At 46.7% G+C, this 14,976-nt stretch overlaps 3 protein-coding genes across 5 annotated transcripts; 1 reads left to right on the top strand and 2 right to left on the bottom strand.

Annotated features, from left to right (window-relative positions):
- On the bottom strand, positions 1,642-3,560 carry LOC110436242. Its single transcript, XM_021462747.1, has 2 exons — positions 2,417-3,560; positions 1,642-2,317 (listed from the first exon to the last, which is right to left on the bottom strand). The coding sequence occupies exons 1-2, from the start codon at positions 3,104-3,106 to the stop codon at positions 2,003-2,005; spliced, it is 1,005 nt and encodes a 334-aa protein (XP_021318422.1). The 5' UTR covers positions 3,107-3,560; the 3' UTR covers positions 1,642-2,002.
- Positions 3,955-9,448, bottom strand: LOC8055470 (probable receptor-like protein kinase At1g49730). Its single transcript, XM_021462746.1, has 9 exons — positions 9,188-9,448; positions 8,212-8,763; positions 7,846-8,124; positions 7,208-7,469; positions 7,077-7,129; positions 6,923-6,990; positions 5,681-5,770; positions 5,515-5,599; positions 3,955-5,251 (listed from the first exon to the last, which is right to left on the bottom strand). The coding sequence occupies exons 1-9, from the start codon at positions 9,306-9,308 to the stop codon at positions 4,719-4,721; spliced, it is 2,043 nt and encodes a 680-aa protein (XP_021318421.1). The 5' UTR covers positions 9,309-9,448; the 3' UTR covers positions 3,955-4,718.
- On the top strand, positions 11,691-13,838 carry LOC8055469 (PI-PLC X domain-containing protein At5g67130). 3 transcript variants are annotated; one of them, XM_021462714.1, is made up of 4 exons: positions 11,691-11,846; positions 12,030-12,967; positions 13,077-13,300; positions 13,366-13,838. In XM_021462714.1, exons 2-4 carry the CDS (start codon positions 12,169-12,171, stop codon positions 13,615-13,617), a joined length of 1,275 nt encoding a protein of 424 aa, XP_021318389.1. In that variant the 5' UTR covers positions 11,691-11,846; positions 12,030-12,168; the 3' UTR covers positions 13,618-13,838. The 3 variants fall into 3 exon arrangements, with proteins under 3 accessions (XP_021318389.1, XP_021318390.1, XP_002448826.1); XM_021462715.1 differs by having other exon boundaries at positions 11,741-11,846; positions 12,034-12,967; XM_002448781.2 differs by lacking the exon at positions 11,691-11,846 and having other exon boundaries at positions 11,903-12,967.

The raw sequence follows: 14,976 nt of genomic DNA, 5'->3' as shown, positions 1-14,976 counted from the left end.
ACGGCTTCCTTCCGGCCGAGCCTACTGCTAGCCTCCTCTAGGTGCGCTTGTCGCCTCTGCCACCACCTAGGCCTTGCTTACTTTTAAAATTTTTTGCAAAATATGAATAGTAGCACTTTCGTTTGTATTTGACAAATATTGTCCAATTATGGACTAACTAGGATCAAAAGATTCGTCTTGTCAATTCCGACCAAACTGTACAATTAGTTTTTATTTTCATCTATATTTAATACTTCATGCATACGTCTAAAAATTCGATTTGACAGGGAATCTGAAAAATTTTGGAAAATCTTCGCGCTCACCACCTACCGCGTGGCCGCCAATGCGGGCCTTGATAGGTGGCGAGCGCGATGATGCCCTGGCTACTGCAGCGCTACCCCGGCCGCAGACTGCCTAGCCGCTGTGCACTACCCATAGATATGCGGCCGACAGTCGCCCAAGACAAGCCGAGAGGAGAGCTGCTGGTCCGCCTCCGGGTCAGCCGTCCGGAGGAAAATAGGGTTTGGAACGCGGTTTAGGAAGGAGAAGATTGGGAGAAGTGTCGTCTCTGGTGTGTAGGCCTTGTTTACTTCCAAAAAAATTGTAAAATAGGAATAGTAGCACTTTCGTTTGTATTTGACAAATATTGTCTAATCATGGACTAACTAGGCTCAAAAGATTCGTCTCCCAAATTACAGATAAACTGTATAATTAGTTAGGCATGAGTATGTGCCGACCCTCAAATCTCTTTTATAGGTCAAAGCTTGGGGTGTACATATGTTGAAGACAACCAAAAAGAAGAGGAAAATAAAGAAATCTCCGGGGCAAGTTTCATAGGTTATTTTTAGTTTTTGAGATGAAACAAACTAAAGGTGCTCAGTGGGGGTTTCATGCGGTTTCAACCTTTTGGAAACAATGCTTATTCATTTTGTTCCTATGAAGCTATGAAGCGTTTCTCTTCTTTCTCCTCCATCTACATGCAAAAGCTCAGTGCCAATGCAAAATGATTGTTGACCTTTTCTAGTATTTACTGTAGCAAAAGAAAAGGGAAATGAATGAGGGACAGCTAAGATATTGGTTGGGATGTTGACAAGGCACATGCATGGATCGTTTGATGCGGACTGGACCACATACACATGTGCCGATCCATGTAGGTACGCGCACAGGCACAGCTCATCCACTGCATCCAGCATGCAGCTAGCAAGTACCCTTCGGGTGTAGAAAATTGTTAGTCGAAAACCTGTGCATTAAAAAATTAAAAGAATTTACTGTATAGTAATTTAGAGTAGAGAGAGTAGTCAGTCGCTAACAGTGACTGCATAATGTTAGTAGAGAAGGAAGGTGTACGTTCAGCACTTGCTTGCGCTGCATGTTGCTATATGGTGTTGGTAGGCAAATAGGCAATGCAATGCAAATCAATCCATCGGCATTGGAAGCCAATTAAGGCTCACTAATCAATCTGTAACAGCCAGCAGCTACCCTGTTTACAGCAAATAGTTGGAGCGTACTGTGTCTGTACCTGCAGCAGGCTGCAGGTATACTGACAAAGAGCACTGAATTGTAGAGGGATCTCGATGTCATGAACATAATAACATTATTCTCATGATGCATAGATGAATGAGTTGCCATGACTGAATTTTGATACCCAGGCGAGGCGATCCATTGGGAATTTGGAATGCAGCCATGGCATCACACATCCCAATATAATCCAGCATATATTGATTCATTCATTGATCTCATGCATATTGTCATATATGTAGTAATAGTATATGATGATCCACAAAATGAAGAAGAAATTAATAATACACAGAAGAGAAGAGAAGAGAAGAGAAGAGAAGAGAAGAGAAGAGAAAGAATTGGCAAAAAGAAAGAAATAAATACTCCATTACAGTACAATTGGGAGATGCGTGGCCATGGCGATGTGGAGCAAGGATATGCATGATAGTTTCCTGTGTTGTTGAGCAGCTGAGAAGGGGAGACGAAGAATGAAGAAGAGGGAGAAGGAACAGCTCAATGTAATTAATTATGAGTAGTGGCAGGCCTTCTCGAGGGAGATTGGCTTGTTCTGCTTGCTGGGGTTCATGACCACTCTGCACTCGACGGCGAGGGTGAACTTGGGCTTCACCAGCGCGCCCAGCACGTAGGCCCGCGAGTGCAGCGTCGTCCTCAGCACCATGGGCACCGACGCCACCGTGGTGGTGGTCGCCTGCGCCCCCTTGCCGCCGGCCGCCGGCGCCGCCGTCAGCGTCGGGCCGCCGCCGTACAGCGGCACCTTGTTGCCGACCACGGAGACGCTGACCGTGCGGCTGCTGCTGCGAGCCTGGTAGAACTTGTTGAGCTGAATGCCAGACAATGGATCGTGGATGATGAGTCGTCATGTGTTTTTGTCATCAAAAAATCGAAAAATCTGGTGCAAGATGGATGGATGTATGCTTACGTCTCCGGATGCGAGCGTTAGCTGGCTGTAGGAGAGCTGGAAGGGGTCGGCGGTGACATGGATTCCGAAGAAGGTTCCCTTGTTGCGGTAGGTGAACTTGACGGTGGAGTTGGTGGTGGCCATGTCGGTGGGGACGAGCGACGCGTCGGTGCCGGCCTGGATGATGAAGTTGTCGAACCGGATGCTCTTCATCACGACGTGGGGCTTCTGCGACCTGCTGGCGCCCCACAGCACGAGCGCGAAGAAGGAGAAGAGCGCGACGAAGCCGAGGACGAAGACGAGGAAGTAGTAGCACTTGCGGGGCACGATGCGGGTGTGCTCCTCCTCGTCGTCCAGGAACCCCTCCTCCTCGATGACGCCGATCTCCTGCCACCCCTTGCCGCCCGGCGCGCCCTTGTTGCTGCTGCCGTGGTGGTGTCCCTTGTCGGCCTTGCGCTTGTGGTGGCCGTGCCCCGAGAAGCGGCTGGAGGAGGAGTCCCTGCCCACGGACGAGTGCGAGTGCCGCGGCGACGCCATGGGGCTCAGCGCCGGGGTGGAGTGCACGGAGGTGGCCGTCTTCGTCTCGCCGTCGTGGGAGTCCCGGGACGGGCTCTGCACGTAGTACACGGCCCCGCGGGTCCGTGGCGGCGACCGCGGCGGCGACGACGGCGCCAGGCTCGTCACCTCCGAGTCCGTCTTGGCGTGAGGCATCCTGCTTGCCTGCCTGCCTGCCTGTAACGCAACTGAAGCGCAGGCAAAACAAAAGAATGGCAGATCCTGCTGCTTGATCTGGGCTGCTGCTGCTGCTGCTTGGGGTGGGCGGGTGGCCTTAACTAACTACTACTCACTCCCCTACTAGGAGAGGAGAGGAGTATTATTAGTAAAATAAGCGGCGGGATCGGCAAAGGCGCGTAGTACGCGGATGGATGGATGGATGGATGGATGGATTATTTATTAAAGAAAAGAAAACAGGGGAGGAGGAGGAGGAGGAGAAAGGGCGAAAGCGAGTGGATTATTATTAGTTGGCTCAACTGAAATCGTCGGTGGAGTGAGCAGAGCAGCTTACCAAGGCCAAGCAGCTGCACGGATCGGGATCACTTCATCACTAGCTAATAAGCCTAAGGTAGTCCGCTCCTCGGCATTTCGGGCAGCAGCATGTGTGCCGGATTCGTCGGTTGCGACACAGACTAGCCTCGCCAGTTCATCTGCGGCTGGATGCCCAGTCCTCCTCCTGTGTCTGTCGGTCCAGCAAAGCCCAGCCACCACCCACCTGCCACTACCCGACCCGCTTGGGTTTTCCATCTTCTCTCTCCACAAACAGCAACACAAAATTCAGACTCACCTTACGACCTGGACTATCTGCATTTCGGTTCACAGAATTCACATGTAAAATATGCACTCTCTTTCCTTTTCTCTTCTATTCTACCTTTGCAAATGGAGCTATATGTGTCTTCGGAATTTGTCCGTTCCATATGTGACATCTTGGAACACTTTAAATGGTTCTGAATTTACACAACATGGTTGTTAGTCAACTGAACTGAGCATGGTTGTTAGTCAACTGAAACAATTTACACATCCCACAGTCAAAACTCCAGAGGGACATGACCAACAACCACATGGAACATGTGTTGTTCATTCACTGCCACTTGTTCCTTCCAATCAACAACAATTCACAATTCCTTTTTCTTACAAAACAAAAACCAAATAAATAAATAAACAAACAAAAAAATACTGCACCTACCGCTTCCCACCCACACACAGACACATGATATAATATACTAACAACCAAACAAATAAAAAAAACAGCAATCACAATCACCAGCAAGTTGCCTACGATGATGCATGGAATCTCTTCCATCCCCACGTGGCCCAACAAGCACTACACCCATTCACCGACACAACTCAAAAAAAAAAAAAAAACGAGATCTATACCTGCAATCAGGGGGCAAGAAAAGAAAGCACACTGGCATGCCAATACCACAAACAGTTGAGTAAAGAGTGCAAAACCTTGATGCCTTGCCTTCTCAAACAGTCTCTGCAAAACCAAACAGACGTGCATTCGTCTGGTTCCACTTCCCCCCAGCTTCCGACTGACTTCGCCTCAACTAGCATACAGATTACACTACTTCTCTGTTTTTCTTTTTTGAGATTCCTGCCACATGCCAGCTAGTTACCTTTACATCACACAAGCTAGTTCCTGTGGCAAATATTGCTGCCTCAAAACTGAATTCTCAACAGCAGACTGCAAGTGCATCATGTACTCCCACCACCGACACATACCCTGACATTTTTGCGGCCATGTCCAAATAGAGAGCACTCTTCATCACAGGGTTTCAGGGGGAGATTGAGTCTGACCACTCTCAAGCAGCATGCTGCGGCTGCAGTAAGATCTGGTCGTGCTCGATGAGGAATGCAGAGACCTCATGTCACCGCTGTAGGGGACCAGCTCGTTCCGCTGATGGGCGCCACATTTGCTGCTCCGGGGATAAAAGCCCCCCTCTGCGTCTTCCATGCCCTCGCCAAAGCTGCCATTCCCCGGGTCCAGCCTCTCCGAGAGCATCCTCAGAACCTGCCTGATGGAGGGCCTCTGCCGCCCTTCTCTCTGGGTGCACCATTGCACGATGCCGACCACGAGATGCATCTGGTCCACGTCAACAGCGCTTCTGATCCTTGGGTCTACAATTTCAGGAGAGATCACTCCAGACGAAAGGTGCATCTGTGCCCACTCAACCAAGTTCTTGTTGTCTTGTATTGCTCTCCGTCCGCTCACAAGCTCCAGAAGAAGCACACCGTAGCTGTATATATCACTCTTCTCTGTCAACTCTTGAGTAACCACATATTCAGGGTCCATGTACCCTGCAGTTGATTCATTATAAGAGACAGATGAGCGAGATTACCAGTTATCAGTAGCTAGTCTGCAGCCTTTCCTGGATGTGTTCACTAGAGTACTGAACTCATTGCGGTAAGGGGTACTTATTTTTCACCTAAGCTGCAGTTCAGCATTACCTATCAAAGCCGTTTCCATTTCTTATGTAGATTTTCAGGGCAACTAACTGAGCATGAAAGTAAACTGTTCTGTTCTATAGTTTCTCTAACTGATTCACATTGCAAGAGCTCACCTGGGGTTCCTCGTATATCCGTGTTCACTGCTTCAAAGCTGATAGCTCCAGTTCTTGATGCATGTGCAAGGCCAAAATCAGCAACCTAAGTACAAGAGTGAGGAACAACTGAGCAAGCACTAACCATGACTAATAAAGGTTACAACGGTGCATCACAAGACTATACCTTTGCAACAAAATGCTCATCTAAAAGAATGTTGCTCGATTTGATGTCTCTATGGCAGAGTGGCGGGTTACAAAAGAAATGGAGATACTCCTGAAACAAGAGGACATGAAAATCACCAACATGCAGTACAATTCATATCTTTGAATCTGTTCACACACAACAAATTATAAGAAGGAACCGATGAAACATAGCTCACAGAACTCCAGGATAGTATACATGTGTAGAAAACATTATGCAGGATAGCAGTGCCAAATGCAAAGATGAAGTAGGTCCACGGAAGTCTCAAAAAGACAAATAGAGTCATAAATGAACACCACAAAACTATTACCCTTATATACTTCTTCCGAACCTCAGGGCAAAACACAATAATAGCTTAGAATAGTATATCAGCAGGGTATGTACATGAGCTGGAAAATATGTGTCTATTCAGCAAACTTACATTGATATATAACCATAAAAGAAGTGCATACTTGTACTAATTAAATAGAACTGTATCCATTAGATGATTAAAAACGGCGGACCTTGTTTTTCTTTTTTCTAAAAGGATTGCCCAATACTAATTCCTGAATGCTACTGGAATGTCACAGCTAGAAATTCTTGAATCAATTTTCAAAACAAGACTTCAAGATACGGACCATTCTTCCTGAAGGGGGGCAAAATGCTTCATATAGTATAGTGTGTGCACACCAAGGGACTAATTCTTTTATTGATTTTTCAAATAGGATTTTAAGATATGGGGCATCTCCCAGAAATATCTCAAACTACTGTCCAGAATTCAATACAGTGATAAGGCATCTCAGCAACTTAATGGCATTTCTAGTGATGCCCTGGACCTGGATGATTGCTCTTGGTGAAAGGAGGGAGGAGAGATGCCCAGCTAGATTTGATGCTACCGGCCATAATTAGTTATGTTGTTCTCATGAATCACGAGAAATTCCACTGCAAACTGTAATCTAGTCTCCCAACTCAATGCTTTTATTCCAGATGCTGTAGCCATTTTAGTGGGTATAGTTAACATCAAGAAAGCAACAACAAATAAACTAAGGAAAAGTGTTTTGAGCTTAAAGGTAAAACCAATTTGATAAACAAGTCAAATACTGTAGTTACTAAAACATGTTGATAGACAATTTGATGCATGATTAGTTGAACGCTAAAGGACTAAAGGATACTTTCTAGTGTTTTGACTAAAGCACGAACAGAAGACAAGGCATGGGGCAATTCAATTTGCAGTGACGAACTTACCAGAGCATTGGCCACATCTATTGCAATCTGTAGCCTTGTCTGCCAGCTTAATGGCTTCCTTCCAGATACTGCGAAATTTTAAAGAAGACCACATAAGAGATGTTCAAATATATGTTTTGTGCATACACAAGATTTGAAACAAATGAGAACATACAGTGCAGGTGATCTTTTAGACTTCCATTCGCCATGTACTCATACACAAGAAACCTGAAAGGTTCAAATATAAGCCTTCGTATCACTACAGGTTATTTAGAGTACGCGATGGTGATAAGGAAAGAACATTACCTTTCTTTCTTTTCGATACAGAAGCCCTTGAGGGTCACGAGATGGCGATGATGCAACCTAGCCAAGAGTTCCATTTCCCTACAGAACTCTTCTTCAGCTTGCTTTGAAACCTTGTCCATCCTTTTCACCGCAACTATAGAGCCATCACTAAATTGAGCTTTACAGACAGTTCCAAAACCTCCCTTTCCAATGACTGTGCTGAAGTTATCCGTTGCTTTCATTGTTTCTTTGTAGCTATACCTTTGGAACATTGGTGATTGGCCTGAACAAGGTAAACAGAGTGGTTGCATCAAAGACAAAGGTAATAATAATAATAATAAAAAGACGGTTTGCTTGGTTTTTTTTCTCTATCATACCACAGCTTCAGCAAAACTAGATAAGTCAAAGGTCAACATTAGATATATCAGACAGTTTTTGTTATTATTTGTTAGTGCTTCCTGCAACAATCTTGATGCAAGAAAGCACACTCAGTTGGCATCATCCAAGTTTCTGATGCCCACAGCGAGTTGGCAACATTACATAAGAACCGGAAAATAATGAGCCTATCAGTTTACAACATACATGATTGGTGGGACAGCGAACACACAGAAAAATTTGTTGGTTCATAGCTTATGTAGAATGCAAGCATGTTCACAAACCTTCAGGGCATCTCCAGGATTGATTGTAGTGAAATGTGTTATCTGGATTCCGAGAAGGAAATTCAGCATTCTTCAATTCCCTGCTCTTTCTACGAATCAGTACCACTAAGACGATTTGCAGCAGCACAGCAAGCAATATAACACCGATCCCTATCCCTGGAATAACTGTAATCCGGTAGTGCTGCTGATGTTTCTGTGGAAGACTCTTGATATTTGGGGGTGGAGAATCAGCCGTGACATTTGGAGAGGATGCCGGGGTCGATGTAACAGATGCTGGTCCTGGTGTGCTCCCAGAGTTAGACAAAAATCACAGGGTGTGGATGGTCATGAATTGAACATAGTCAAAATGCAGTATAACAGTAATACCTGGAAATGTGGTGATTCCCTGCACACCAAAGAAGCACTTGACGATATCTTCGTATGAAAGAATACCCTCTTGAGTCGCAAGCGTTACAAAAACCGCGTTGCGGCACACGCTCAGGCCAACATTATCGTCTGAACCGATGAGGCGATGGAGGTACACGATGCCATAATTCAAGCAAGTCTTGCAGGTGATATCCAGCGACAGAGGGCCCCTGCAGCTCCCGATAACATCGTTGAAATTCGGGGACTGCATCATCTCCAGCACGGTATCCCGCCCAGCGCACTGATACGAAACCCGTATCTTGGGTCCCAGCCCGCAGAAGACATCGGCATCAGTGGGGATCCCCCGCAGCTTGAACGTCTCGGACACGGAGCTGAGACAGATCTCTGCAAAGGCAGGAGGGACCCCCAGCCTACCAGTTGCGTTGGCGTAGCGAGCAATGGAGATGGCAACGAACGCATTGATGTAGCGGCAGCACGTCGCCCGCTGGGACGGATCAGAGCAGGCGGCCGCAGCTAGTGTGAAGTTTGCCCAGCTAAAATCCAGAGGGCAATCTGTGGAAGAAGGGGAAAAAAAAAAGGAGATCGCTACTTTCAGTAAGGGCCTAATGATAGGTAAGGTATAGGACACACACAAATTGGGCAAAATCAATGTTTACTGCTCCACTGCCTGATCGCCTCCGTTGGGCAATCCGCATTGAATCAACTACAAGGTCAGTGAGAGGGGTAAAATGTGTAGGGTTTTGTACAAAGGTGCTGTTTTTATGCGATCGTCCAGCATAGGAGCTCATAGCAAGCTCATCCTATAGATGAATCAAATCAGACATATGTAAATCATATACATCCTACAATAAACATTGCATTCTGATCCCCAAACATGACGGAACAAACACTATGACGGGAGGATCACAAATAATGCGATTTATTCATTATATATACGCAACGCAATACTAGATGAGAAGAGAAGGAAGGAGCTGACCTCCGACGGCGGTTGCTGCGGGGCTCGGGGAGAAGAAGAGTGGGGAGGAGGCGAAGAGCGATAAAAGCAGTAGCAGGGGAATCGGGGAGGACCGGCGGCGGAAGGGCAGCAGCGCCGGCATTTGGAGGCGGCGCGAGGGAGTGGAGTGGAGTGGGGAGTGGGGGAAGGGGACGAAGAGGGTTTTTGGATCGCTGGGGCGGCGGCTGTGGCGAGCGACAATGATTTGTTTTTCGCGTTGCTTCCGGCGTACGAGTAGTGGAGTAGACCGCGGGTGGGGTGGTGGCTCCCCGTGACCCCAAAAAAAAAAAAAGAGTTGGGTTCTGTAGCGTCGCCCACCACCCTAGGCAGGCTGCTCTGCTGCTCCCCACCCTTCCGTCACATGAGAAGGCTGCCTTTCTTGCTCGCTGCTCCACATCAAGTTCAGCAATCACGGATATACCCATCCGCAGGTACACCCTACACAATGAGTACTCCTACTTGACTTCGTTTTTTTTTTCCTCCGAAAGAAATGCCTAACATCAAATTCCAACCAACCATTTGCACACAATTACAGTAAGGGTGATAGTTTCCGAAAGAAATGTCTAATATTATTCTACACCGCAAGTCAAAACTGAGCAGAAAAAACTGAGTATGGGACATTGTTCAGTATCATCCAACACTACACTCCAGACCACGAAATACTGAACAATACCGAAACACGAATACTGAGCGATACTAAATTCTATTCAGTATAACAGTGTAGAATAGCATATATATTGCCGATTTGTTTTGTCTTTTTCTTTTTTTTTATTTCTATTGGATCTTTGAAAAATCATAGTAAATCACATGAAAACCATAAAATAAAAAATCCAATTTCGTTAGAATCCATATGAGTAAATCTACATAGTGAACATATAATATGGTATGCTTTAGTACAATGTTTTTTTTTCTAACTTTAGATCTATGGTTTTCTGTAATTACTTGGAATAGTACAAAGTTTTTATTGTAACTTTAGATTTATGTTTTTCTGTAATTAATTAGAATAATTTATAAATCTAAAGCTACAACAAAAAAATTATACTAAAGCATACTATATTATTGTTCACCGTATATATCTACTCATGTGGAGTTCAGTTAAATTAGATTTTTCAACTTATGATTTTTTTGCCATTTATTATTATTTTTCAAAGATTCAGCATAAATAAATAAATAAAGAAAAAAAAGAAAACGCAATACCACCGTTGTTGTAGCAAAATCACCGCCCAAAACTGCTTGAGGAGGCTATTTGACTCATTTTAGAAAATTCAAGAGATACTTTTTTTAATTACAATGAGAGTTTAAGAGCAGTCAGCAGTAAGTAACCAAATGCAGGCAGACAATGACCTAACTTTGAATACTATACGGTGGCTTTTCAGGGAGGGTGGTTGGTTGACGCGCCCCACGCCGCATGCTTATGGTCCATACTCCATCCACTGTATACACATGAATGAGACACATTCACAAAGAAAAACCGTGGTGAGGAGACGGATGAACAAGAGGATGATACGTACACCTGCTTTGCAGGGAGTACATAAGTCTGGACTGTAGTTACATTCTACAAAATGGCATTATAGAGTACCGACATTCAAATGGAGCAGGACACTCAACTGAACAAGAGTCAGTTTATTAGCTCATATAAACTTAACAAATATATATAGAAAAACACAAAAATATAAATCATAGGGTATGTGAGATTAGCTCTTTATGAATAATTGCCTCTCTCTGCTCTCCGAATGCTTCCCCTCCTTGCTGTCCTATTACCTGTGCGCATAATGCAAACCAGGTTTCTGTCACTAGGTTTTCACATGTTCCAATCCACAAACTGCTTGCTTCTTTACTACTACAATCTGTAACAGGCAGGTAACTACATATATACCGCGAGAGATTTGCTGAATTAAAGGACGGTGAGATTAGAATGACAGGGATCGAGGTGCCTGCTGCTTGTAAGCTTCTTCTTGTTCAGATATAGATATATACTCCTATATATCAGCGCTGCACATGTATGGCACCCGTCCGTCCACTTGAGAGAATAATCTGAGCGATATGATATGGTCGTGGTCGATGGGGATTGGAGAGAGGTAGCTGGGGCTTAGGCATTGTTTAGTTCGCAAAAATTTTCAAAATTCTCCGTCACATCGAATCTTTGGTCGTATGCATGGAGCATTAAATAGAAACGAAAATAAAAACTAACTGCACAGTTTACCTGTAATTTGTGAGATGAATCTTTTGAGCTTAGTTACTCCGTGATTGGACAATGTTTATCAAATAAAAACGAAATTCTACGGTACCGAAAAACAAAAAAATTTTGCCAACTAAACAAGGCCTTAATTGCCATGCATTGCCAAAGCAGCAGCATGCCGCCCCTACCCAACACCCTACCACGCCACTAGTATATGTTTGTTGATTTGTTGTTGTTGTCGTTTATTTCCCTCTGGCTACCCTGAACTGAATAATAGAATCTGGAATGAACCCGGGGCCCTGAATCTGATCACATATATTGTACATGCATCCTCTGAATCTACACAAATTTCTCGTTGGAACGACAGGGGGAGCTAGGGATAACCAAGCATTCTCAGCCAGCCGGTAAAATGCATGGCAGCTGGGAGATGGACAGCAAGTCATCAGTAACAGCATGCAGAAGGTAATAATTTTATTAAAGGCCTGGGTGAATGCTAGCTCCGATCCACTGTGTTTGTCTCTGAGGATCAGATCAGGAAGCAAAATCACATTGACGACAAATCGTCATGATGAGCAAGGGGCTGCTGGGTTCTATTAGACAGAATAAGTATATTTCATTTCAGGTAAATCTATCTATTCTTGGCAGGCAGCGCTGCAGCTGCACTGCATGGATCGCGGGCGTCCTCCAGTTGAACACACGCTGTACGTGCCATGCCAGGCTGCCCTAGCTAGCCGGCCTTGTCCACGGCCGTACGTGCCGGACACTTGCTTCGCCCCTTGCAATCATGGCCGTGGCCACGGTCCGGCAGCGGCGGCGTTGCTTGGTCGTCGTTGTGCTGGGAACGGCCATTGCCGCCGCCTCCTTGTTGGGCGCGGCGTCCGGCGCGGCGCTGGTGGGCGACTCGTGCAAGGCGTCGTCGTCGTCGTCGTCGTCGTCATCCTGCGGCAAGGGTCTGCGATGCACGACCTGCGTGCCTCCGCCGGGGACCGGGCCGGCGGCGTGCGCGCGGACGACGCCCGTGGACCCCAAGACGCACGGCACGGGGCTCCCCTTCAACAGGTACGCGTGGCTGACGACGCACAACTCGTTCGCGGTGGTGGGCACCAAGTCGCCGCTGGGGTCGGCCATCATCTCGCCGCCGAACCAGGAGGACTCGGTGACGAGCCAGCTGAGCAACGGCGTGCGGGGCCTGATGCTGGACGCCTACGACTTCAACGACGCCGTCTGGTTCTGCCACTCCTTCCACGGCAAGTGCCTGCCATTCACGGCCTACGTCCCCGCGCTGAGCGTGCTCACGGAGGTCCGGGTGTTCCTCGACGCCAACCCGTCCGAGGTGGTCACCATCTTCCTCGAGGACTACGCCGCGCCGGGCTCCCTCAGCAACGTCTTCAACGCCGCCGGGCTGTCCAAGTACTGGTTCCCGGAGTCCATGATGCCCAGCCCCAGCAAGGGCGGCGGCGACTGGCCGCTGCTCAAGGACATGATCGCCGACAACCACCGACTCGTCGTCTTCACGTCCAAGAGAGGGAAGCAGGGGACGGAGGGGCTCGCCTACCTGTGGGACTACGTCGTGGAGACACAATGTAAGTACCTTGTTGTTGTTGTTGTTGTTGTGGTGGTGGTGGTTTAGATAGAAAATTGGGAAGGATTCGGAAACCATGCATGCATGCAAATGCAATGCGAATAATGCAGATGGCAGCGAGGGCATGTCGGATGGCGGTTGCCCGAAGCGGTCGGAGTCGAGGCCGATGAACTCCAAGGCCCAGTCGCTGGTGCTGCTCAACTTCTTCACCAGCAACCCGAGCCAGAGCTGGGCGTGCAGCAACAACTCCGCGCCGCTCATCAGCAGGCTCAACGCCTGCTACCAAGCATCCGCCAACCGATGGCCAAACTACATCGCCGTCGATTTCTACATGGTATGCTAATACTACTACTAATAATATCATCATCAATCGATTAACCGTACACTAACTATGATTAGAGGAGCAACGGCGGCGGCGCTCCCCTGGCCACCGACGTCGCCAACGGCCGCCTCCAGTGTGGCCGCGACGGCATCACCTACTGCAAGCAGTCTTCTGCTCCGGCACCGGCACCGGCACCCGCTTCGGCTTCTTCACCGTCTCCGGCCCCGGGACCGGATTTCGCTGCCGCCGCTTCTCCAACCATTTCTTCGTCTCCTGGGCCGGCACCTGGGCCTGCTAATAGCTATTACTACTCTACTAGTTATAGTTAAAAGGAAGGGAAGCCGACGCGGCAGATATGGGCCTCAGCTGGGCCTGGCCTGAAAATATTCATGAGAGAGGCCTGCTACTCACTGCTCATGATAAATTACATTGTCAAGTTTTGTGTATATATATAAGAGTGATGGTACACCAAGCATATTATATAGAGGAATTTTGCCATAACAGTGATGGTGCAGAGCTTAATTATGTATATTGCTCTCCATTGTTATCACTATCTCTTCTCGTGTCGCTCTGACCTAGGGGTTTTTGTTCTGTTCACCTAGCAGAAAAAAATAATTGCTGCTAATACTGATTTATTGTAAGATAAAAAATATTTTATAACTAAAAAAATAATGTTGATAAATTCAAGTGGATTAATAGATCTCGGAGTGCACTTAATAAGCTTTGAAAATAAGCCATATGCACGTACGATCGAAACGTACAGTAACGCAAGCTTTGAAAATATGGGAGTTGGAACAGGTAGCTAGCACACGTAGCGCGGCGCACTTGTGTACACAGCACAATATCCATTGCATAATGCATTGCATTGCCATGCTCTGCTGGCGCTCTCTGGTAATAATAGGCTGTATATATATAACATGCAATTAACATTCGGTCAATCAATACGAATTCAAATTCAAATACATGGGTTCACACGTGAGCGTCACATGACGCAGTAGCTAATAAATTGTCAAGTGATATATCCTAGGAATATTTCATTCACACCTCATCATAATATATCCATCGCTGTAGTAGTCGTCAAGGGCTCAGTTTTGCTTCCCCTCCATATGCATGCATACAAATAGTGTGTTATACTTTTATGTATATTAGGATTGTGCCTGTGTGTTGCAACAACAATAAATAATACCGTCGAACTTATGTCCGATGGAATTTCATTATGCTAGTGGCCGGGTCCTAAAGAACTGCGGGTATTCGTTTAGAGCACCGTCTCCACTCTTACCGCCACCTCTCCCCACCCTACCTCTCTTCACGCTAAGCGAATTCAAGACAACAGGGCTTTGCCACTGACCGTGCTTTGGCTCGCCCCATGCTAAGCGGCGGCTCCCATGCATGCCGAAAGTAGGGGCTGCTTGGCCTTAACCTTGTCGTCACGGATGATATGACGACGATGGGTCGAAAAAGGATGGTGGGAGCGCTAGCAGTGCATATATTGCCATGATATAGATGATGAATTTGAGGAGGCATGGATGTTTTGCCCACCAATTATACTTTGATTCCCCTCTCCCCCCACCCACCCCAACTCTTAACGTTGAGTGGTGGATCCCTAGACCGAAAGTGGAGGCTTTCCTTGACCTCGTTGGTGCAGATGATATATATGATGGCAGCAGTGATTAGGCCAGTCTTAATGG

The sequence above is a fragment of the Sorghum bicolor genome, chromosome 6 (assembly GCF_000003195.3).
Source record: "Sorghum bicolor cultivar BTx623 chromosome 6, Sorghum_bicolor_NCBIv3, whole genome shotgun sequence".
Taxonomy (NCBI): Eukaryota; Viridiplantae; Streptophyta; class Magnoliopsida; order Poales; family Poaceae; genus Sorghum; species Sorghum bicolor.
The sequence above is the reverse complement of the archived record's forward strand: the minus strand, read 5'-3'. Positions and strand labels throughout refer to the sequence as shown.

What these genes read in the sequence shown, in the direction of transcription:
- LOC110436242 (XM_021462747.1), bottom strand. Translation starts at nt 3,106, where the DNA reads ATGCCTCACGCCAAGACGGACTCGGAGGTGACGAGCCTGGCGCCGTCG. An exon ending in TAACGCTCGCATCCGGAGAC is followed by an intron (nt 2,318 to 2,416) that starts GTAAGCATACAT and finishes TCTGGCATTCAG; the next exon opens with CTCAACAAGTTCTACCAGGC.
- LOC8055470 (XM_021462746.1), bottom strand. Translation starts at nt 9,308, where the DNA reads ATGCCGGCGCTGCTGCCCTTCCGCCGCCGGTCCTCCCCGATTCCCCTG. An exon ending in TCTAAAAGATCACCTGCACT is followed by an intron (nt 6,991 to 7,076) that starts GTATGTTCTCAT and finishes AAAATTTCGCAG; the next exon opens with TATCTGGAAGGAAGCCATTA. An exon ending in GGATATACGAGGAACCCCAG is followed by an intron (nt 5,252 to 5,514) that starts GTGAGCTCTTGC and finishes AATCAACTGCAG; the next exon opens with GGTACATGGACCCTGAATAT.
- LOC8055469 (XM_021462714.1), top strand. Translation starts at nt 12,169, where the DNA reads ATGGCCGTGGCCACGGTCCGGCAGCGGCGGCGTTGCTTGGTCGTCGTT. An exon ending in CTACGTCGTGGAGACACAAT is followed by an intron (nt 12,968 to 13,076) that starts GTAAGTACCTTG and finishes CGAATAATGCAG; the next exon opens with ATGGCAGCGAGGGCATGTCG. An exon ending in TCGCCGTCGATTTCTACATG is followed by an intron (nt 13,301 to 13,365) that starts GTATGCTAATAC and finishes AACTATGATTAG; the next exon opens with AGGAGCAACGGCGGCGGCGC.